The following is a 14,879-nucleotide window of genomic DNA, read 5'->3' on the forward strand; positions in this document are numbered from 1 at the left end:
CCCAGCCCAGAGTCCTCAGCATCGAGTGCCAAGCAATGAGTATCCAGCACCAAGTGTCATCCATGAACGTCCAGCCTTGAGCACCCAGCCCAGAGTCCTCAGCACTGAGTGCCAAGCAATGAGCATCCACCACCAAGTATCAACCACGAATGTCCAGCCTTGAGCACCCAGCCCAGAGTCCTCAGCATCGAGTGCCAAGCAATGAGCATCCACCACCAAGTATCAGCCACGAATGTCCAGCCTTGAGCACCCACCCCAGAGTCCCCAGCACCAAGTGAAAAGCAATGAGCATCCAGCACCAAGTATCAACCACGAATGTCCAGCCTTGAGCACCCAGCCCAGAGTCCTCAGCATCGAGTGCCAAGCAATGAGCATCCAGCACCAAGTGTCATCCATGAACGTCCAGCCTTGAGCACCCAGCCCAGAGTCCTCAGCACCAAGTGCCAAGCAATGAGCATCCACCACCAAGTATCAACTACGAATGTCCAGCCTTGAGCACCCAGCCCAGAGTCCTCAGCATCGAGTGCCAAGCAATGAGCATCCAGCACCAAGTGTCATCCATGAACGTCCTGCCTTGAGCACCCACCCCAGAGTCCCCAGCACCAAGTGCCAAGCAATGAGCATCCAGCACCAAGTATCATCCCTGAGCGTGTAAACCAGAATGCCCAGCACCAATGATCCAATCTCATATATCCAGCAATGACCATTCAGCCGATGAGCGTCCAGCACAGAGCATTGTACCTGCAGCTCAGTGTGTAGAGCACTCAGCAGCAAACATGTTCCCTAATACCATACCTTGTGTGCAGTCCTCACCCGTCCAGCCCTCGCAGCACGCCAGTATTTTCCGGTTCTCAACAGCTGGTTTGGTGGACTGTGGACTAGGATGAGAACAGAGGGATGTTATAAACATGTACAATATATATGGGGTATGGGTGTAGGGCAATATGCTGATGTAAAGATGACCAGTACCACACCAAACCACCAGCAGAGGGTGCAGTGAGCACATGATATATGAGACACTGTATAACAGACAGGTACTATATAATGAGTGAGGGGCGAGGTATATAGGAAGATCTGCCCCTCTGGGGGTCACATTATACTGACCTGTATATAAAGCACATGCCGGCATCTCCATGCGCTGCGTCTCCTCCATATTGGAGCCTCATCTTCTCCTGGTCCAGTCTCCAGCCTTCCATGTTGTACTGATAGAGGCTGTGACATGGCACCTCCTTCTCCCTCCGGGGGATGACCACCTCCTCCTCCATCACCTGTACTGTGCGCTCGCACCATCGCCTGTCAGCCGGAACACAGTACAGAGGACGGTCAGTCTACTTAGATGCGACATTACTGACATATATGATATGTTATAAACAGAGGTGAATCGTTATAATGAACCATCGATTATAGAATCATCCGATATTGTCATTGTGAATGACGTGGAATCAAGAGAAATAGTAGAGTATCATATATAGATCCCGTCATGCTGCGGGTTCATAAATATGTAGCTCCTCTGTGATACATCCTAAGCCCATCTAGAGGCCAGAGCCTACTGATCACCCAGTGCTAAGAGCCTACTGATCACCCAATGCACGGAGCCTACTGATCACCCAATGCTCGGAGCCTACTGATCACTCAAAGCCTATTGATCACCCAATGCTCAGAGTCTACTGATCGCCCAGTGCTCGGAGCCTGCTGATCACCCAATGGTTGGAGCCTACTGATCGTCCAATGCTCAGAGCCTACTTGTTAGAACTCTCCTGTTAGGTTTTTTCTAGTTTGCTGGTCACATGACCATTTTTACCTATTTAATCCGGCTCCGCCCTCCTGGCCTTGCTGGACTTCATTGTATTTACTACTCTTGAGCTAGCTTGGTGCTCTGTTACCGTTCTCTGTTAGTTGTGCTAGGTCTTCGGACCTCTATGTTCTTTGTTGTGTGTTTGTCTTTGACTGCTACAATTTCTGCTAGGAGGTGTCCAACTTTATCCCAGTCCCTAGTTCTTGTAGGGATCCCTCCCTTGCATCTATAGGTCTTCGTACAGACTAGCTGAGGACTTTAGCGGGTCTGATCGCAGGATCAGGTTCCCCGTTACATCGTAGGGATCCAGCTTAGTTCTATTGTAGGGACAGATCTCCTGTCTTTCCTTAGTGCTTGTAGCAGATCATAACACTACTGATTGCCCAATGTTCATAGTTTACTGATCATCCAAAGCTCAGAGCCTATTGATCACCCAATGGTTGGAGCCTACTGATCACCCAATGCTCAGAGCCTACTGATCGCCCAGTGCTCGGAGCCTACTGATCACCCAATGTGCAGAACCTACTGATCGCTCAATGCTCAGAGTCTACTGATCACCCAATGCTCAGAACCTACTGATCACCCAATGCTCAGAACCTACTGATCACCAAATGCTCACAGCTTACTGATCGCCCAATGCTCAGAACCTACTGATCGCCCAAATGCTCAGAACTTACTGATTGCCATATGGTAGGAGTCTACTGATCACCCAATGGTTGGAGCTTACTGATCACCCAATGGTCGTAGCCTACTGATCAACCAATGCTCAGAGCCCACTGATCGACCAATGCTCAGAGCTTACTGATCGCCCAATGCTCAGAGCCTACTGATCGCCCAATGCTCAGAGCCTACTGATCGCCCAATGCTCAGAGCCTACTGATCGCCCAATGCTCAGAGCCTACTGATCGCCCAATGCTCAGAGCCTACTGATCGCCCAATTCTCAGAGCCTACTGATCGCCCAATGCTCAGAGCCTACTGATCGCCCAATGCTCAGAGCCTACTGATCGCCCAATGCTCAGAGCCTACAGATCACCCAATGCTCAGAGCCTACTGATCGCCCAATGCTCAGAGCCTACTGATCGCCCAATGCTCAGAGCCTACTGATCACCCAATGCTCAGAGCCTACTGATCACCCAATGCTCAGAGCCTACTGATCACCCAATGCTCAGAGCCTACTGATCACCCAATGCTCAGAGCCTACTGATCACCCAATGCTCAGAGCCTACTGATCACCCAATGCTCAGAGCCTACTGATCACCCAATGCTCAGAGCCTACTGATCACCCAATGTTCAGAGCCTACTGTTTGCCCAATGGTCAGACCCTACTTATCACCCAATGGTCGAAGCCTACTGATCACCCAATGGTTGGAGCCTACTGACCGTCCAATGCTCAGAGCCTACTGATCGCCCAATGCTCAGAGCCTACTGATCGCCCAATGCTCAGAGCCTACTGATTGCCCAGTGCTCGGAGCCTACTGATCACCCAATGTGCAGAACCTACTGATCGCTCAATGCTCAGAGTCTACTGATCATCCAATGCTCAGAGCCTACTGAGCATCCAATGGTCAGAACCTACTGATCACCCAATGCTCAGAACCTACTGATCACCAAATGCTCACAGCTTACTGATCGCCCAATGCTCAGAACCTACTGATCGCCCAAATGCTCAGAACTTACTGATTGCCATATGGTAGGAGTCTACTGATCACCCAATGGTTGGAGCTTACTGATCACCCAATGGTCGTAGCCTACTGATCAACCAATGCTCAGAGCCCACTGATGGCCCAATGCTCAGAGCTTACTGATCGCCCAATGCTCAGAGCCTACTGATCGCCCAATTCTCAGAGCCTACTGATCGCCCAATGCTCAGAGCCTACTGATCGTCCAATGCTCAGAGCCTACTTGTTAGAACTCTCCTGTTAGGTTTTTTCTAGTTTGCTGGTCACATGACCATTTTTACCTATTTAATCCGGCTCCGCCCTCCTGGCCTTGCTGGACTTCATTGTATTTACTACTCTTGAGCTAGCTTGGTGCTCTGTTACCGTTCTCTGTTAGTTGTGCTAGGTCTTCGGACCTCTATGTTCTTTGTTGTGTGTTTGTCTTTGACTGCTACAATTTCTGCTAGGAGGTGTCCAACTTTATCCCAGTCCCTAGTTCTTGTAGGGATCCCTCCCTTGCATCTATAGGTCTTCGTACAGACTAGCTGAGGACTTTAGCGGGTCTGATCGCAGGATCAGGTTCCCCGTTACATCGTAGGGATCCAGCTTAGTTCTATTGTAGGGACAGATCTCCTGTCTTTCCTTAGTGCTTGTAGCAGATCATAACACTACTGATTGCCCAATGTTCATAGTTTACTGATCATCCAAAGCTCAGAGCCTATTGATCACCCAATGGTTGGAGCCTACTGATCACCCAATGCTCAGAGCCTACTGATCCCCCAGTGCTCGGAGCCTACTGATCACCCAATGTGCAGAACCTACTGATCGCTCAATGCTCAGAGTCTACTGATCATCCAATGCTCAGAGCCTACTGAGCACCCAATGCTCAGAACCTACTGATCACCCAATGCTCAGAACCTACTGATCACCAAATGCTCACAGCTTACTGATCGCCCAATGCTCAGAACCTACTGATCGCCCAAATGCTCAGAACTTACTGATTGCCATATGGTAGGAGTCTACTGATCACCCAATGGTTGGAGCTTACTGATCACCCAATGGTCGTAGCCTACTGATCAACCAATGCTCAGAGCCCACTGATGGCCCAATGCTCAGAGCTTACTGATCGCCCAATGCTCAGAGCCTACTGATCGCCCAATTCTCAGAGCCTACTGATCGCCCAATGCTCAGAGCCTACTGATCGCCCAATGGTCAGAGCCTACAGATCACCCAATGCTCAGAGCCTACTGATCGCCCAATGCTCAGAGCCTACTGATCGCCCAATGCTCAGAGCCTACTGATCACCCAATGCTCAGAGCCTACTGATCACCCAATGCTCAGAGCCTACTGATCACCCAATGTTCAGAGCCTACTGTTTGCCCAATGGTCAGACCCTACTGATCACCCAATGGTCGAAGCCTACTGATCACCCAATGGTTGGAGCCTACTGACCGTTCAATGCTCAGAGCCTACTGATCGCCCAATGCTCAGAGCCTACTGATTGCCCAATGGTTGGAGCCTACTGATCACCCAATGCTCAGAGCCTACTGATCACCCAATGCTCAGAGCCTACTGATCGCCCAATGCTCAGAGCCTACTGATCACCCAATGCTCAGAGCCTACTGATCACCCAATGCTCAGAGCCTACTGATCACCCAATGCTCAGAGCCTACTGATCACCCAATGTTCAGAGCCTACTGTTTGCCCAATGGTCAGACCCTACTGATCACCCAATGGTCGAAGCCTACTGATCACCCAATGGTTGGAGCCTACTGACCGTCCAATGCTCAGAGCCTACTGATCGCCCAATGCTCAGAGCCTACTGATCGCCCAATGGTTGGAGCCTACTGATCACTCAATGCTCAGAGCCTACTGATCACTCAATGTTCAGAGCCTACTGTTTGCCCAATGGTCAGACCCTACTGATCACCCAATGGTCGAAGCCTACTGATCACCCAATGGTTGGAGCCTACTGACCGTCCAATGCTCAGAGCCTACTGATCGCCCAATGCTCAGAGCCTACTGATCGCCCAATGCTCAGAGCCTACTGATTGCCCAATGGTTGGAGCCTACTGATCGCCCAATGCTCAGAGCTTACTGATCGCCCAATGCTCAGAGCCTACTGATCGCCCAATGCTCAGAGCCTACTGATCGCCCAATGCTCAGAGCCTACTGATCGCCCAATGCTCAGAGCCTACTGATCGCCCAATGCTCAGAGCCTACTGATCACCCAATGCTCAGAGCCTACTGATCACCCAATGTTCAGAGCCTACTGTTTGCCCAATGGTCAGACCCTACTTATCACCCAATGGTCGAAGCCTACTGATCACCCAATGGTTGGAGCCTACTGACCGTCCAATGCTCAGAGCCTACTGATCGCCCAATGCTCAGAGCCTACTGATCGCCCAATGCTCAGAGCCTACTGATTGCCCAATGGTTGGAGCCTACTGATCACCCAATATTTGGAGCCTATTGATCACCCAATGCTCATAGCCTACTGATCGCCCAATGCTGAGAGCCTACTGATCACCCAATGCTCAGAGCCTACTGATCACCCAATGTTCAGAGCCTACTGTTTGCCCAATGGTCAGACCCTACTTATCACCCAATGGTCGAAGCCTACTGATCACCCAATGGTTGGAGCCTACTGACCGTCCAATGCTCAGAGCCTACTGATCGCCCAATGCTCAGAGCCTACTGATCGCCCAGTGCTCGGAGCCTACTGATCACCCAATGTGCAGAACCTACTGATCGCTCAATGCTCAGAGTCTACTGATCATCCAATGCTCAGAGCCTACTGAGCACCCAATGGTCAGAACCTACTGATCACCCAATGCTCAGAACCTACTGATCACCAAATGCTCACAGCTTACTGATCGCCCAATGCTCAGAACCTACTGATCGCCCAAATGCTCAGAACTTACTGATTGCCATATGGTAGGAGTCTACTGATCACCCAATGGTTGAAGCCTACTGACCGTCCAATGCTCAGAGCCTACTGATTGCCCAATGGTTGGAGCCTACTGATCACCCAATAGTCGGAGCCTATTGTTCACCCAATGCTCAGAGCCTACTGATCGCCCAATGCTCAGAGCCTACTGATCGCCCAATGCTCAGAGCCTACTGATCACCCAATGCTCAGAGCCTACTGATCACCCAATGCTCAGAGCCTACTGATCACCCAATGTTCAGAGCCTACTGTTTGCCCAATGGTCAGACCCTACTGATCACCCAATGGTCGAAGCCTACTGATCACCCAATGGTTGGAGCCTACTGACCGTCCAATGCTCAGAGCCTACTGATCACCCAATGTGCAGAACCTACTGATCGCTCAATGCTCAGAGTCTACTGATCATCCAATGCTCAGAGCCTACTGAGCACCCAATGGTCAGAACCTACTGATCACCCAGTGCTCAGAACCTACTGATCACCAAATGCTCACAGCTTACTGATCGCCCAATGCTCAGAACCTACTGATCGCCCAAATGCTCAGAACTTACTGATTGCCATATGGTAGGAGTCTACTGATCACCCAATGGTTGAAGCCTACTGACCGTCCAATGCTCAGAGCCTACTGATTGCCCAATGGTTGGAGCCTACTGATCACCCAATAGTCGGAGCCTATTGTTCACCCAATGCTCAGAGCCTACTGATCGCCCAGTAGTTGGAGCCTACTGATCGCCCAGTGCTCGGAGCCTACTGATTGTCTGGTGGGGCCAGTGCTCTAACATCTTGGTCCTCGTGTTACAGAGTTTGTCTGATTCTGTCTTTTTCAATGAGCTGAAGAAGGTGTCAGATAATAAAGCTTCATTTTCACCACGTATTTCAGTAGAAAGTACAAGTGATCAGACAACCGAAGGAACAACAAAAAATAAATTTAAATCATCCATTAAAAATAAAGAAATAAGAAAAAAAATGAACATATTTAGAATCGAAGCAACCATAAAAGTCCATCTATCAAAATCTAAAATTATCAGACACAAATCTGAAAAAAAAAGCAATAAAAAGTGATCAAAATAAAAACATCAGCACACAATTTTTTTAAAAGGACAGTGTGTCTGTGTTTCTCCTTCTATAAAAAACATCAGCTCGCCACAAAAAAAACAGGCCCCGACCCTGCTCTGTCAACAGAGAAATGAAACGGATCAGGACTCAGAAAATGCTGACCTGAATCAAAATTATTTTTTCTTACAAAATTATGAATTTTTTGTTCACTACTTAAAAAAAACTTGTACAAGTATCGGCGTAATTGTGCAGACCTGAAGAATCACGTTACCACCTCATTTTTACTGCACAATAAACAATGTAAAACAAAACTCAAAAGACGCCGGCAGAAATGCAGAATTTACCGCGATTTTTACCAAACTTGGAACTTAAAAGTGCAAAATGTCTTGTAAATAACAAAAGGGCCGCGAAAAAAACAAAACAAGTTATGGGAAGAAGGGGAGGACAAACCAAAGTGACCAGTCAGGAAGGGGCTAACAGCTTACTCTGTTACCCTTCTGAGGCAGGACAGACCCCTCTAGATGTCCGAGAGAGGACACGATACACTGCGGCTGTGTCATACATCGATATACAGCAGAGCTGCAGCTATGGAAGCTGCTGGGGGACAAGACATAGACGGAAGGCAAAACAGCGTGACCCAGAAAACTGGCTTTGTATCAGCAATATCACCACATTATCTGTGATCATTGTCATCATCAGCTCTCTGCAAACCTCGTGTGACTTTCTTCAGGCACGTCATTGCACCTATGATGCCAGGTGTACCCTCCCCTGCTTCAGAGGTGCCCTGCACATGACCGAAAGTGCAGGAGAAGTCTTATACACTTCCGGTCATGCACAGTGCGCCCCTGAAACTGGAGGTACGTGAGATGTTTTCTGCACTTCCAGTTATGCACAGTGCACCTCTGAAGCCAGGTGTATGTGAGCCATCTTCTGCACTTCTGGTCATGCACAGTGCGCCTCTGAAGCCAGGTGTATGTGAGCCATCTTCTGCACTTCCGGTCATGCACAGTGCACATCTGAAGTCAGGTGTATGTGAGCCATCTTCTGCACTTCTGGTCATGCACAGTGCGCCTCTGAATCCAGGTGTATGTGAGCCGTCTTCTGCACTTCCGGTCATGCACAGTGCACCTCTGAAGCCGGGTGAATGTGAGCCGTCTTCTGCACTTCCAGTCATGCACTTTGCGCCTCTGAAGCTGGGTGTACGTCAGCTGTCTTCTGCACTTCTTGTCATGCAAAGTGCACCTCTGAAGCCGGGTGTACGTTAACCGTCTTCTGCACTTATGGTTATGAAAATTGCGCCTCTGAAGCTCGGTGTACGGGAACCGTTTTCTGCACTTCTGGTCATGCAGAGTGTGCCTCTGAAGCCTGATGTACGTGAACCATCTTCTACACTTCTGGTCATGCACAGTGCGCCTCTGAAGCCCCATGTACATGAACCGTCTTCTGCACTTCCGGTCATGCACAGTGCGCTTCTGAAGCCCGATGTACGTGAACCATCTTCTACACTTCTGGTCATGCAAAGTTCGCCTCTGAAGCCCGATGTACATGAACAGTCTCCTGCACTTCCGGTCATGCACAGTGCGCTTCTGAAGCCAGGTGTACATGAGACATCTTTTGCACTTCCAGTCATGCACCATGAGCCTCTGAAGCCAGGTGTACGTGAGCCGTCTTCTGCACTTCCGGTCATGCACAGTGTGCCTCTGAAGCCAGGTGTATGTGAGCCGTCTTCTGCACTTCCAGTCATGCACAGTACGCCTTTGAAACTGGGGCACGTGAGCCCTCTTCTGCACTTCCAGTCATGCACAGTGTGCCTCTGAAGCTGGGTGTACGTGAGCCATCTTCTGCACTGCCGGTCATGCACAGTGCGCCTCCGAAGCAGGGAAGGAAACTTACACCTGACTTCAGAGGCACAATGACATGCCTGAAGAAGACCGTGCACATGCGCGAGGCTTGTAGAGAGCTGGCGTCATCACCAGCTCTTGCAAATCATGTTATTACGCCCACGGGGGCGGGATAAAATGCAAAAAGGAACGGCTCCTCTGGGGAAACTAAAGCTTCATTGACTAGTTAGGCTTAATAAGCATAAGAATAACGGAGCCTATAAATACTTTTTTTCAGCATGTGTTTAGGTGACTATCAAGATAAAGGGCCGGTGAGGCTGGGAATTTAGCAATAAATACACAAAAGCTGGTGAGTTTGGAGGGCATGAGGGACCTCACAGGTTACCTTTAAGGCTATGTTCACTTTTTTGACACATCATTTTACCATTTTTTTCAAAATCACTCCAATAAATATTACGTTTCTAGTGCATCAAAAAATGCAACACGGCAGTAAAAGATATGAACACAAGCAATTAAAAAAAAAGCGTATAGGGGCAGAAAACTAGATATTTGCCCTGGTATATACACGACAGGCTAGGATCACCTCTGGTTCCCATGATTCAACTCCCCCCTCAGAGATGCCTTCTGTTCTAAGGTAAAGTAGTGCTGTAAGATGCACAAGACTCCGCACAATCTGCTGCCCAGCATGAGAAACACCATCTCACAGCACTGACTAAAGAGAGTGTGGTATAAAGCGTTTATTCCGCATGATACATACACAGCGGTTATAATCTACATATTTTATTGTATTGGTGGCAGGATTGGATTATCATTATCGCTACTCGTGAATCAGAACAGTCTGAATCTCTGGCTCCAGTGTCATCCCCATTACTGACACATCAAATATCAGACTCACCCACGGCAGGACGTCACCTTCATCCACAGAACCAGAAGCAGCAGCGTGAATCTCATCATCTAGTCTGCTGAGGACGATCCAAACTTCACCTGGAATGGGAAATAGTGAGCTGAGATACACCGCACCACCATAGAATGTACCACTCTATGGTTCTGAGAGCCACGTCATAGATGAGAAGCTTAGATACACCAGGAAAGTATCATACGTGTCATAGGGTAATGCATAGTGGACTACAGTGATATCTGATCATAGTCACTAGTGATAGTGGACTACAGCCTTATCTGATCATAGTCACTAGTGATAGTGGACTACAGCGTTATCTGATCATAGTCACTAGTGATAGTGGATTACAGCATTATCTGATCATAGTCACTAGTGATAGTGGATTACAGCATTATCTGATCATAGTCACTAGTGATAATGGACTACAGCATTATCTGATCATAGTCACTAGTGATAGTGGATTACAGCATTATCTGATCATAGTCACCAGTGATCATGGACTACAGCATTATCTGATCATAGTCACTAGTGATAGTGGACTACAGCATTATCTGATCATAGTCACTAGTGATAGTGGATTACAGCATTATCTGATCATAGTCACCAGTGATAATGGACTGCAGCATTATCTGATCATAGTCACTAGTGATAGTGGACTACAGCGTTATCTGATCATAGTCACTAGTGATAGTGGACTACAGCATTATCTGATCATAGTCACTAGTGATAGTGGATTACAGCATTATCTGATCATAGTCACCAGTGATCGTGGACTACAGCATTATCTGATCATAGTCACTAGTGATAGTGGACTACAGCATTATCTGATCATAGTCACTAGTGATAATGGACTACAGCATTACCTGATCATAGTCACTAGTGATAGTGGATTACAGCATTATCTGATCATAGTCACCAGTGATCATGGACTACAGCATTATCTGATCATAGTCACTAGTGATAGTGGACTACAGCATTATCTGATCATAGTCACTAGTGATAGTGGACTGCAGCATTATCTGATCATAGTCACTAGCGATAATGGACTACAGCATTATCTGATCATAGTCACCAGTGATAATGGACTACAGCATTATCTGATCATAGTCACTAGTGATAGTGGACTACAGCGTTATCTGATCATAGTCACTAGTGATAGTGGACTACAGCATTATCTGATCATAGTCACTAGTGATAGTGGACTACAGCATTATCTGATCATAGTCACTAGTGATAGTGGACTACAGCATTATCTGATCATAGTCACCAGTGATAATGGATTACAGCATTATCTGATCATAGTCACCAGTGATCATGGACTACAGCATTATCTGATCATAGTCACTAGTGATAGTGGACTACAGCATTATCTGATCATAGTCACTAGTGATAGTGGACTACAGCATTATCTGATCATAGTCACCAGTGATAGTGGACTACAGCATTATCTGATCATAGTCACTAGTGATAGTGGACTACAGCATTATCTGATCATAGTCACCAGTGATAATGGACTACAGCATTATCTGATCATAGTCACTAGTGATAATGGACTACAGCATTATCTGATCATAGTCACTAGTGATAATGGACTGCAGCATTATCTGATCATAGTCACTAGTGATAGTGGACTACAGCATTATCTGATCATAGTCACTAGTGATAATGGACTACAGCATTATCTGATCATAGTCACTAGTGATAATGGACTACAGCATTATCTGATCATAGTCACTAGTGATAATGGACTGCAGCATTATCTGATCATAGTCACTAGTGATAGTGGATTACAGCATTATCTGATCATAGTCACTAGTGATAGTGGATTACAGCATTATCTGATCATAGTCACTAGTGATCGTGGACTACAGCATTATCTGATCATAGTCACCAGTGATAATGGACTACAGCATTATCTGATCATAGTCACCAGTGATAATGGACTACAGCATTATCTGATCATAGTCACCAGTGATAATGGACTACAGCATTATCTGATCATAGTCACCAGTGATAATGGACTACAGCGTTATCTGATCATAGTCACTAGTGATAATGGACTACAGCATTATCTAATCATAGTCACTAGTGATAGTGGACTACAGCATTATCTGATCATAGTCACTAGTGATAATGGACTACAGCATTATCTGATCACAGTCACTAGTGATCGTGGACTGCAGCATTGTCTGATCATAGTCACCAGTGATAATGGACTGCAGCATTATCTGATCATAGTCACCAGTGATAGTGGACTACAGCGTTATCTGATCATAGTCACTAGTGATAATGGACTACAGCATTATCTGATCATAGTCACCAGTGATAGTGGATTACAGCATTATCTGATCATAGTCACTAGTGATAATGGACTACAGCGTTATCTGATCATAGTCACTAGTGATAATGGACTACAGCGTTATCTGATCATAGTCACTAGTGATAATGGACTACAGCGTTATCTGATCATAGTCACTAGTGATAATGGACTACAGCGTTATCTGATCATAGTCACTAGTGATAGTGGACTACAGCGTTATCTGATCATAGTCACTAGTGATAGTGGATTACAGCGTTATCTAATCATAGTCACTAGTGATAGTGGACTACAGCATTATCTGATCATAGTCACTAGTGATAATGGACTACAGCATTATCTGATCATAGTCACTAGTGATAGTGGATTACAGCGTTATCTGATCATAGTCACTAGTGATAGTGGACTACAGCATTATCTAATCATAGTCACTAGTGATAGTGGACTACAGCATTATCTGATCATAGTCACTAGTGATAGTGGATTACAGCGTTATCTAATCATAGTCACTAGTGATAGTGGACTACAGCATTATCTGATCATAGTCACTAGTGATAATGGACTACAGTATTATCTGATCATAGTCACTAGTGATAGTGTATTACAGCGTTATCTGATCATAGTCACTAGTGATAGTGGACTACAGCATTATCTGATCATAGTCACTAGTGATAATGGACTACAGCATTATCTGATCATAGTCACTAGTGATAGTGGATTACAGCGTTATCGGATCATAGTCACTAGTGATAATGGACTACAGCATTATCTGATCATAGTCACTAGTGATAGTGGAATACAGCATTATCTGATCATAGTCACTAGTGATAGTGGACTACAGCATTATCTGATCATAGTCACTAGTAATAGTTGACTACAGTGTTATCTGATCACTAGTGATAGTGGACTACAGCATTACCTGATCACTAGTGATAGTGGACTACAGCATTTTCTGATCACTAGTGATAGTGGACTACAGTGTTATCTGATCACTAGTGATAGTGGACTACATTGTTTTCTGATCACTAGTGATAGTGGACCACAGTGTTTTCTAATCACTAGTGGTAGTGGACTACAGTGTTATCTGATCACTAGTGATAGTGGACTACAGTGTTATCTGATCACTAGTGAGAGTGGGTTACAGCATTATCTGATCACTAGTGATAGTGAACTACATAGTTATCTGATCACTAGTGATAGTGGACTACAGCGTTATCTGATCACTAGAGATAGTGGACTACAGTGTTATAAGATCACTAGTGACAGTGGGCTACAGCATTATCTGATCACTAGTGATAGTGGGCTACAGCATTATCTGATCACTAGTGATAGTGAACTACATCATTATATGATCATTAGTGGGCTACATCATTATCTGATCACTAGTGATAGTGAACTACATCATTATCTGATCACTAGTGATAGTGGGCTACATCATTATCTGATCACTAGTGATAGTGGACTACATCATTATCTGATCACTAGTGATAGTGGGCTACAGCATTATCTGATCAAAACCGGCGCGCGGTTTACCGATGACCTCTTTTCAGCTTCAACAGCCAAAATCCAGTGTTCTTTGAGCTCGCGGAGACTCTTCACTTACCCCAAAATGCAGTGGGAATATGCAAATTATCTCTTCAGGACTCCTCCCCTGGTTTACCGATGTCTTCTTTTCAGCTTCAACAGCCAAAATCCAGTGTTCTTTGAGCTCGCGGAGACTCTTCACTTACCCCAAAATGCAGTGGGAATATGCAAATTATCTCTTCAGGACTCCTTCCCTGGTTTACCGATGTCCTCTTTTCAGCTTCAACAGCCAAAATCCAGTGTTCTTTGAGCTTGCGGAGACTCTTCACTTACCCCAAAATGCAGTGGGAATATGCAAATTATCTCCTCAGGACTCCTCCCGTGTTATCTGATCACTAGTGATAATGGACTACAGCGTTATCTGATCACTAGTGATAGTGGACTACAGCATTTTCTGATCACTAGTGATAATGGACTATAGTGTTTTCTGATCACAGACAGCAGTGAGAGTGGACTACAGCGTTATCTGATCACTAGTGATAGTGGACTACAGCATTATTTGATCACTAGTGATAGTGGACTACAACTTTATTTGATCACTAGTTTTAGTGGACTACAGCATTATCTGATCACTAGTGATAGTGGACTACAGCGTTATCTGATCACTAGTTATAGTGGACTACAGCATTATCTGATCACTAGTTATAGTGGATTACAGTGTTCTTTGATCACTAGTGATAGTGGACTACAGCATTATCTGATCAATAGTCAGCAGTGATAGTAGACTAAAGCCTTATCTGATCATAGTCACTAGTGATAGTGGACTACAGTGTTATCTGA

At 46.1% G+C, this 14,879-nt stretch overlaps 1 protein-coding gene across 1 annotated transcript in view; it reads right to left on the reverse strand.

The window, feature by feature from the left end:
* Positions 1-14,879, reverse strand: part of LOC141264134 (SCO-spondin-like) — a 282,869-nt gene that overhangs the window by 219,272 nt on the left and 48,718 nt on the right. Inside the window, exons 3-5 of the mRNA XM_073676444.1 lie at positions 10,196-10,284; positions 1,105-1,293; positions 796-878 (exon numbers count right to left, since the gene is read on the reverse strand). Of these exons, the coding sequence (XP_073532545.1) occupies positions 796-878; positions 1,105-1,293; positions 10,196-10,254 (331 nt within the window). The 5' untranslated portion in view covers positions 10,255-10,284. The remainder of the gene's footprint in view (positions 1-795; positions 879-1,104; positions 1,294-10,195; positions 10,285-14,879) is intronic.

Source organism: Phyllobates terribilis, unplaced genomic scaffold, assembly GCF_046119375.1.
Source record: "Phyllobates terribilis strain yellow unplaced genomic scaffold, ASM4611937v1 Scaffold_4__5_contigs__length_816908805, whole genome shotgun sequence".
Classification (NCBI taxonomy): domain Eukaryota; kingdom Metazoa; phylum Chordata; class Amphibia; order Anura; family Dendrobatidae; genus Phyllobates; species Phyllobates terribilis.